Source organism: Anopheles funestus, chromosome 3RL (assembly GCF_943734845.2).
Source record: "Anopheles funestus chromosome 3RL, idAnoFuneDA-416_04, whole genome shotgun sequence".
NCBI classification, from domain to species: Eukaryota; Metazoa; Arthropoda; class Insecta; order Diptera; family Culicidae; genus Anopheles; species Anopheles funestus.
Genome location: NC_064599.1, coordinates 16,720,673 through 16,730,378, shown reverse-complemented (window position 1 = coordinate 16,730,378; position 9,706 = coordinate 16,720,673). Strand labels below are relative to the sequence as shown.

Here is a 9,706-nt window from a genome sequence, read left to right as displayed (position 1 = left end):
CATGGTGGAGATGTTTGCACCTGAGAGTGTGTGCTTTCCCATACAGTGCGTAAACAACAACATCACCACCAGCAAAACAGAGCACGGCTAATCTAATAACACGCGTATACTATTAACCTACTACTACAGACTCACGGATAGCCGTCGAGTCGAGATGAAAAGCTTCATCTTATTTGCACAGCATGTGCATGGGAAAGCTGGACGAGGTGGTTCGGTGCGGGTCGGTACTCGTACAACACACGTACATGATTAACTACATGCTTTACAGCCGCAACAGCAGCAACAGCAGTAAGCGGCCGTGACCATGCTGAAACAATACTGAGCGCTGGGCAGTAGTGGAAGGGCATGGAAAGAAGGAGCCCCTACCAATCGTACACGGCAAATGTTAGACCTTTGCCTAATTGCTCGGGAATGTACTAATGGCGGGTATGGGTATGTGCTTGTAGATTTCTCATTTCTCCATTCTATCAGGCGGTGGCTGTTTAACGGGCGTCATCGACCAAACGGCAAAACGGTTCATTTGTCTTGTTTGCATTCACGTTCACAAGCGAACCGAAGCTGCTGCTGGAAGGTAGGCCTTTGCTGCTGGTAGTGTTGTTGCTGTTATCTTTTAACAACACTAGAAAAAAAACGCACCACAACACGGATCTTCTTCCATTTTTAGCAACAGCCTGCAAAGTGAACACATACAGGAACAGAGAAGAGTCAAAAAAAACCGTTCTCTCTTTCTCGCACACTCGCTTCCCAAACTGCCATCATTTTTGGCAACCAAACTTTAATAAGACCCCTGCTTGATTCCACCTTGGTGGTCACCAGGTCTCCCGCCCTCCCCCGCGGCGAAAACTAAAAAAGATCTCCCACTGCCGCTCCGGTTGTAAACAGTGCCTGCGTGAAAATTGGAAAAGACGGACAAACGCAACTCGTAGGTCAGAAGCTGTCCGGTAGTACGCCGGTGCTGACGCGAATTTCGAGCGAATTGACAGGGGTCTGTTTCGTCGCGAGTGTTTCGGAAACCGTGAAACACGAACATCGGTACGGAAACGGCCAGTGTAACAGTTCGCCGAGCGTGAAAGTGTTAAGGAAAAGGTAAACAAACGAAAAGATTTTGCCAAAAATGATGGTGTACTAATAAAAGGAAAAAAATGTGCTTGCATGATTGGTATATAGATCGAGTGCCGCCACATGGCGAAAGTGTTCACTTAACGAACAAGTGACAGGAGTGAAACAAGAGTTTGATGTAACACCCAGTTATGACGATGTGTGCGCCTTTCGTTGATGTTAGTGATAAGTTCACCCGCTTCTTGCGTTATGTGTCTGCACGACAATCGTAAAATTATCGATCAATTAGCGAAAACCATGGATCAATCTTGGATAGTGATCAATCTCCCAGTAATAACCTTGAACGGGATGGTGTAAATCTGCTCACCGTTTGCGTATGTTTACGAAACCAGCAAATATGTAGCTATTGCTGTACGCAACATGATAAGCAGAACATAACACAAGCAAAAACCTGTGTCACTTCGGAGTGCGTGAGTGTGCAGTGATCGCGACAAGCAAAGATAAAGACGAACGTGCAGACAGCTGTCAAAGATAAACGTCGTGCCGACATAGTAAGCTGCTAGCGTTACTTCTCACGGCGAACTATCTACACTTCCGTGTGGAATTCTTAGTGCAGCGTGTGTGTTTGTATCTCGTTCGATAAAACCTCCAACACCGGCATTCATCAAACGTATTCCACACAGTGATAAAGTACGGAAGTTACACGCTTGCTCATTACCTACAGCGAGCTTCTAGCATTGGAAATCTTCCCCCGAAAGGAGATTGTTCCAAATACACAGGAAAAAAAAGCTCCCGTGTTGTGATGTGAATGCTGACAGTGCAATTGGTGATAGGATCGGGGTGTGTGCTTGTTTTTTTTTTTTTTGAAAATGTTCCACTTTTTTCCCAAGTGAACTTCACCACGTAACGGCTCTTCGATGACAGTGGGAGGGCACCCAAATGTCGGACATTTCTCGTGCGCTTAAAACGAAACACCGCTGTGAAGGTTGTGACCCCCGTAGACCGCCAGTGAGAGATCTCGATCATCTCGTACCGTTCTGGTTTGGCGGTGGCAAAAAACAAATGGGAGGCTTGGAAAATTCACCCGCAAGGCCACCATCATCCCTCCGCCCGCATAACCACCTTCAACCCCCCCCCCCCCCCCCATTGGGCACCCGTGTGCATCCCCCATTGGGTGCAATTTGTCCATGAGGCCCCGTGGGTAATAATGAATGGTGGCCGGTCAGCTCCTTTACTATGGCTCATTATTGCATTTAAGGTTGGTGTCTTCGTTTCTTTCGTTAGCCGCGAGCATTTTACGCCCAGTGTGTCGTGTGCCACCGCTTTGCGAAAAAAAAACAGAGGAAAAAATAATAAAATCAGATAGATTTTTCATTGCGATTTCTTTTATATTTAACTCGAACGTTTTACGTTTTGCAACTGGCGGTGTCTTCTTTAACGTTTTTTTTCCGTTAACTCTACAACCACCCCTACAATCGTGGCAGTGTGGCGATGTTTAGCAGCTCCCATTTTTCATGCTCGTGACGAAAACGTGAGAAAATTGCTAATCGTCGTCCCTGGGTCGGATGCATTCAGCAAATGCGGATCGGAATCCATGGAATTGGCTTTTGGTAGAATCCGGGCCGGGAAGAACCGACCGGGAGCAGTGGCAACACTAGCAGTGGGCGATGTGAGCAGTGAGAATAGTGAAAACTTTAAATTGGATGAAGTTCCACTAATGTTCCAGCGTTGCACGCACCACGCCAAAGGTATCGAGTAGTTAATGCCCAACGCTTGACGTGATCGCATCGGTGTTTAATTTCGGCAGTAAGGCGGTGCATGGGGTCTTCAATTTGAATGTGTGTCCCTGTTGGGGAGGTTTATTACACCTCCATTACGCGGTCATTCGCTTGTGGTGCGTTGCGTGGAAGAATGCTCAACAGTGACAGCTGATCAATGGAGTTTCTTTAAAGGGAGAAGATATACGATGGAAAAAAAGTGCTGTTAACATTGTTTAAACAGAACAAGTTTACTGTTTGTGTGTGCTTTTTTTAGGGTTATGTGCATAGGCGATATGATAAGTCAGTGAAACAATGTTCAATGTTCAATGTGTAACAAAAAGAGATATAATGTGAGAACAAAGAAAATGTAACTTTGTGACAAAAATGGAAAGAATGGAATTGATCGACTTGTTAAGTGAATAGTGTTATGACTTATTCATGCTTTATTAAGCTTTGAATTCTTACGACTTTTTTTATCTATTGTATAAGTGAAGTAATGGAAATTTGTTAGGTATTTTTGAATAATCGTGAGCTATGCCAACAAATAATAGGATTATGATATTCATGCAGCTTTGTTTGTGCGATCGTTTTGAAAATATCGTTCGATAAAAAATTTTCAGTCAATTCGCCTGAAGTTATGCACTATGTGGAATAAAAAGTGTTGTCTTAAGTTTAAAAAATAACTATAAATGGTTCTAAACATTAAAGTTAGACAGCTTTTAAAAAAAAATCTCGGAATATCGTTCACTTCACTGAATCTGCACCCTGCACCCTGCACGATCAATATTGCATACCTTTAGGCGCAACGTTGCGTAGAAGCAACCAAAAAGCGGCATTAATTTATTCATAATACACTCTCGCGTGAAAACGTTGTCTTCACGCACTTCATTTCTTCCAGTCACCAAAGGAAAAATGAATTTCCCGTACAGAAGCGCAGTGAAAAGTGTCGTATGCATACAATCCACGCACAGTTCGGACATTTTTTGTGGTTTAAACAACGCAACGGACCGGATCATCTCGTACCAGTAGGAACCGCGTTGAGACGAAACTACGCTACCACGATCGAACGAAAAAAAAAATGCTAATCGAACTGTCCAACTTCAGTGATAAACTGCGCCAGTACAGGCTGATACTGGAGAAGCTGACCGCCGAACAGCCAAACTATGAGCGGCGCCGGGAAAAGCTAAGGTAGGTGAAAAACATTTATTTCCCTTTATGAGGCGTTTTTTTTCTTATGCTCTACATGCGAAGACTGAAGACACACGCACACATACAAAAAAAATCCCATTTCAAACTTTATATCATCGTCGTTTGGGAAATTGTCGCTTGTGAGTTTTTGCGAGCAAAAACTCAAAAAAAAAAACTTGCCAGATTCACTCGCTGGATTTTCGATCACCACCACCATCATCAGTTTTGCATCTTTCATGGTAGCATCGTTGATGAAACCACATTCGGATCCTGCTTCAAAAGGGGCATTTTGCATGTTCCGGCTGCATTTATCGATTTATGCGATGCGAACGAAGCCAGGTCAAGTGACAAGAGATGGTAAAGAAGATTTATGAGCTTCTGGTCAAATCGTGACTTCCGTCGCAACGGTTGATGGAGTTCCGGTTTGACGACGGTACTTAAGCGTACCCAGTTCGTTTAATGCACCATGGAAAGATTTTCTTGAGTATTTTAAGCTTCTCACAAGTCGATTTGGAGAGGTGATATAGAAATGGAAGCTATCTTTCAAGTTTAATTTCATATTATTTAGCGACAATATGGAGAGAAGTGAATTATTCAAATGATTTGTTTGCTTGAAGGGGAATTTTAATATTGTGGGTTCGTCATTTCCGTCAGCTCTTTTATGCAGCATTATTACCTAACAATGTCTATCAGCTGACCTCTAACTCAAAACCGGATAACTCATTCCAAACAAGTATGAGAACAGCTGAGATATTACCTCGAAACGAGCTTATTGTTAAGTCGTGCACTAAAGATTTTGCTATTATTCTCTTCTTAATTTATATTCTTCTTTTGCTTTATGGCTTAAGAGTAGGTCATGGTTGCGATATAATAACTCCCTGGACTTGAAGTTCGTAGTCGGTTAATTAATTTAGGTCTATTTATAATATACGTCATAACAAAGCACAAAAGAATCATAATCTGTTTTATTACAAAAAAACTCCCTAAATTAGAAATTAAGTTACATTGATCTTACTATTAATACTCCTATTAATCCCCAAATTAATGAATAATATTCAAGATTACATCGAACAAACGATTTTCAATAACACAAATTGGTAGAAAGTCGCATTGATTATGTTATGGATTGATTATTTTATTTATATCACCAAATGTATCACCAATTCATATAATTTCGTAAAAAACCGTATACAAGTTAATTATATTTTATTCAAAAAATTTAAACTTTTGTGCTGTTGATCTGTACCAAATAAAAAATATGTTTGATTGATATATTATTTAGTTTCTTCTACCAACAATATTTTATTGTCATGCTAGACTGAACATAAAAAAAGATAACTTATTATTGTAGCAAATCGGTACTTAGTGTAGAAAATGCTTCTCTTGGCATTATTTAAACTCATTATCTACTATTTTCGAGACCCTAAACGTTGATATCTTTATCACTGGCATGTTTCCCTTTCCTACGCAGCAATCAACACCTTAAGATATAGCTCTTAATTACACGTTGGAACATTTCTATCCAAACCCACCGATAACTCAATGATACAAACCAATCAAATTCCATCCCTTACCTGACAATTGCCTGAGGCGTGCTAGCATAACGAAAGCAAGTAGAGGAAAAGCAACAACACACGCGTACAATTCATTTACTCTTTGGTCTGGTTTTACCCACCCGATGGGCAGTTGTTGAACCAGTGAAACAAAGCTGAAACAAATGTACATTTCTCCATACGTTTATGAGTTATGTAGTGAATGAGATCAAAAGTTATGCTGCTACCGTTCCTGACAACCATCACACCCCATGCTACAACCCGTGGCACTAGTTATCAATGTTCGACAAGCTCCATTTCTTCCAATTGCTGATCCTTTTACATTCGAATCGGTCCGCCACACGCAACACATTCAATGTTCCAAAATCTCACCCCATCCCACCGGGCGTGTCGTCCACCGTGGACCACCGATCGTCCACTTTCGCTCATTTCCAATCCCAATTAAAAGCGAAATTGGAACTGCTCGAATACGTTTGAATGGCATTTCCGAATGGGACAACGGTGTGTTTTGTCTGCATATTTTCAACAAGGTAGCCACTGTTTGCCACATTAATATGCTATTTTCGAGGTGAGCTTTAAAGGGAGAGAAAGAGAACGATAAAAAAGGGTACATTTATGGCACATCTCTTAGCACATAAACAGTTCAATCAAAAAACGCCCCAAAACCACACCGTTGACAGTGACAGCGAAGGGCAAAACGGAAAGGAATTAATACAGAAGAAATTGGTTGACGCAATCTATTTACCCCTAACCTGAGCACACCTGTCGTTGGGCTCACGTTTCATCGCGCGGGGATAAATAGATGTGAGCACGTGAGAAAGCGAATGGGTGTCACAGAAGTAAAAGCTGCTCACCAAAAACAAATAACAAACAAAAAACACACTCCGATCTCATGACCGATCGAGTAAGATCAGCCAAAACAATCGGTCGACAGACAGGCGACCGTTTTCCCAACCCGAAGCCGGTTGACTTAAATCATGCAGTGAAACGGTATTCGGTAGCAACATCTCTTCGCAGTCTCCGTGTTCCGATCGACGTGAAAAGGTTGGTCCGTATCGGGTTAAAATAAACGGGTTTCGACGCGTTTCGGTGCAAACATATATTTCCCCCCATGATAAAAGTCACCCAGACAAATAGTGCAAAAGCGAATGCAAGCGGTGCTAATGCTGTTGTTCGCCGAAGTGATAATTTGTGTGCGGAACTAATTAGTAACTTTGTGCTTCAATGAAACGTTCTCCTTGCCACCCTTGAATTGGGTGGGGTGGTGAGAGATGTATGACGCTATGCGGTTCAAATTGTAGCCCCACATACTCCCCGTTGTGGTGTTCGTGTGTGTTTGGGAAAGGTTGTTGGTGATAATGTGCAATCACGAACATCGCAAGATAAGCGCAGGTGATGCGAGATACTTGAGCTTGTTGTGGCTAGGGGACTGAAGCGTTCCAACGAGGACATTGAACGACTTCCAGCGAACGGTTTGGGAGTTGCGCTACGTGCCCTAGGTGCGGACCAGTCGACAGTGGGCACGGTTTTTTAGTGGACGTCGTGAATGGTTTCAGGTGCAAGACCCTTAGCAAAACGAACCCGAAAAGTACGAATTCGGTCAACAATTCTTTATGTCCAGAATAGTGCAGTTTGGTGATATCTATAAAGTGTGACAAATAGTTCGTTTGCGAATAACAATCCTAAATTTATTATGTGATCTTCTCACCTCACCAAAACTTAATCAACCTTGAATATATCATGTGATCTTCAATGTTGGATGAAGTAATTCCAACCATCCTGTTATCACTAGTTTGCGTAGGCGTTTTACCTACAACCGTACGGCCCGAACCGTTGTGCATAAAGTGAGCAAATATCACGTGCCATCCTGCTGGTTGAGTGTGTGGATTGGTGTTATCATTGAAATGAGGGCAGAAGATGAGACCGCATAGAGTACTCGGAGAAGCGTGATGATAAAGATGGCATTTTGCTGTACTGAGAGTTATTTGCAGATGTCACAATTTAACGCAATTCTTCACGCACTAAAAACACTGGAATCGAACTTATCATGAAGAACATTTGAAGTTTGAGATATTTTTAGAAGACGTATCAGTCCATTAATTACTCGAAATCTTTACTAAAATCCGGCTTTTTGTCCCACTTTTTTCGATAAAAAAATTCTTTATCCGATGAAAAATAAAATAAAAAATAAACTGATAACAAACCTGCCCCTTCGAATGCATTTTTATGGTTCTTCAAAGCATGACATCATGAGGACGCGATTGACGATAATGTCTTATCGCATTGATAAATGGATTACAGTATCTATCAACAAATTGCTTTCGGAATTCGATTTTATTTTTATGCACTTAAATGCAATGTGCAGTGAAATTGCAGCAAAACTTATATCAATAATATTTTTGTTAGAATTATATCTACTGTTTCGAATGAGGTTTCATACGTAAACACACGAACGCTTCTCAAGACAAATTAATTTCAACTAAAGGCCTCCATAATATGGTGGGAAATTGAAGAAAACTTTGTCATCGCAACCTATTGTGAAAGCGCGATCAGAGATATAGAAGGAGGGGCACGGTAATAGAATTAAGTCGGTCAATTAAAACAAAAAAAAATCAGATGAAACTAAACAAAAACCGCGATGAAATCCATTGTGATTGGTGGTGTAAGCAGTAATGTTTTAATTAAAGCGTGTGAGTGTTGTTGCAAGCTGTTCGATAGCGATCAGCCAAAGAGTGCAAGTCAGTGTGAAATGTAATTTATCCAACTCACTGTTCAAGATTTGTTTTTTCAAACCTTCCTGATGACAGCTTCATTTTGGCAATTCCCTTGTTTTTCTTACAGTAGCATTTTATGAGAGCTGTTTTTTATGGTTAAATAAATACAAAAAATTAATCGCATCTAAAATATCCAGCAAGTGGACAAAAAATAGCAAAACACTGCAAAATGGACGATTAATGTGAAAGTGATGATATGTGGTGTATTTGGGAATTTTCCCATACTCATACGGGAACGATGGAATGGTGATGGTTCCGATAGCATGCCACAAAACCCGTGCATCTGGTGGATTTAAGACGACTCAAGTGTTTGGGAGACTAGAAGTGAAGGTGAAATTAATCCTGTGCAATAGATACGACGCGTAAACCATTCCAACGGACTGCCATACAACTCACCGCTCACCGTTGGCATGCTACCGGGCGATCTGTTTCTCAGCGGTCCGGGGCTGCCAGGGTCAACGATGAAGTTGACACCGGGCGTGGGGATGACGTTGCTGATCGGTATCGCCGGTAGCATCTTTCTCGTTACCCAAAGTCACCGATTGTTGCGCAGGTATGCTTCATCCCAGTTGGGGATCAGTATCTTAATGCAGTTTTACTTTAGCTTAATGCAACCCGTGCATTGTGCAGTTGGTGCAGTTATGAAATGGTGCAGAAAAAATAATCATTAACCATTAACCACCGATAGAGATGGTCTGCATTGTTCGGGTTTTTACACGCTTTTATTTACTTCGGGGAATATTTTTGACGGGTGGTAAATTATGTTAAAAATTTTTCATTTTCCATCATTCGCTGTTTCTCATTGTTGAAAGTGTTAAATAAAAGAAATAAAACTGGTAGTTTAGCTAGACAGTTGACCTAATTTTGATAAACAACAATTGTTTGAAGTATCGAAAAACATTTTAATTCAATTGATATTTAAAAAAAGAGTCTTGTTGCAGTTACTGTTAGTTAAGAAGATTAAAAAATATTTTATTGTTTTTTTATTATTCAGGCAGAACGGCCTGGCCGTATTGATATATTTTATTGCTCAACTGTTATCAAAAATGATGAATAGTTCAATTATATATTATAATTTTATAAAATGTACATAGATAATATTTGAACGTTTTAATCTTTATTTTCACCGATAAATTGTGAATAAAATCACAACAAAGAGCCATTTTATGTTTTCAAAAGTAAAATCACATTCCCATGTAGATTGATAGACCTTCAATTGTCACCTACTATGCTACACATATTTGCGTCACGTGCCATCTTACCTCGGTAACCGCAAAAGCTACTCCACTGGAGATCATCCTCTCGTCGCTTCCATCATAAAATTTCGGAACCGAAAAAACAACCATGACCTTCACCGACTGCCAGCGCAATG

The 9,706-nt window shown here is 40.9% G+C and overlaps 1 protein-coding gene across 14 annotated transcripts in view; it reads left to right on the top strand.

The window, feature by feature from the left end:
* Window positions 1-449: 449 nt before the first annotated feature.
* Window positions 450-9,706, top strand: part of LOC125770359 (uncharacterized) — a 42,276-nt gene continuing 33,019 nt past the window's right edge. For 2 of the 14 annotated variants that reach the window (XM_049439837.1, XM_049439829.1), the window contains exons 1-2: window positions 6,993-7,148; window positions 8,402-8,887. In XM_049439837.1, the coding sequence (XP_049295794.1) occupies window positions 8,745-8,887 (143 nt within the window). In that variant the 5' untranslated portion in view covers window positions 6,993-7,148; window positions 8,402-8,744. Of the gene's footprint in view, window positions 572-628; window positions 1,087-1,124; window positions 1,900-3,717; window positions 4,008-5,318; window positions 6,605-6,990; window positions 7,210-7,261; window positions 7,405-8,401; window positions 8,888-9,706 lie in introns of those variants that run through there. The other 12 variants (XM_049439840.1, XM_049439838.1, XM_049439841.1 and 9 more) reach the window with 12 other exon arrangements.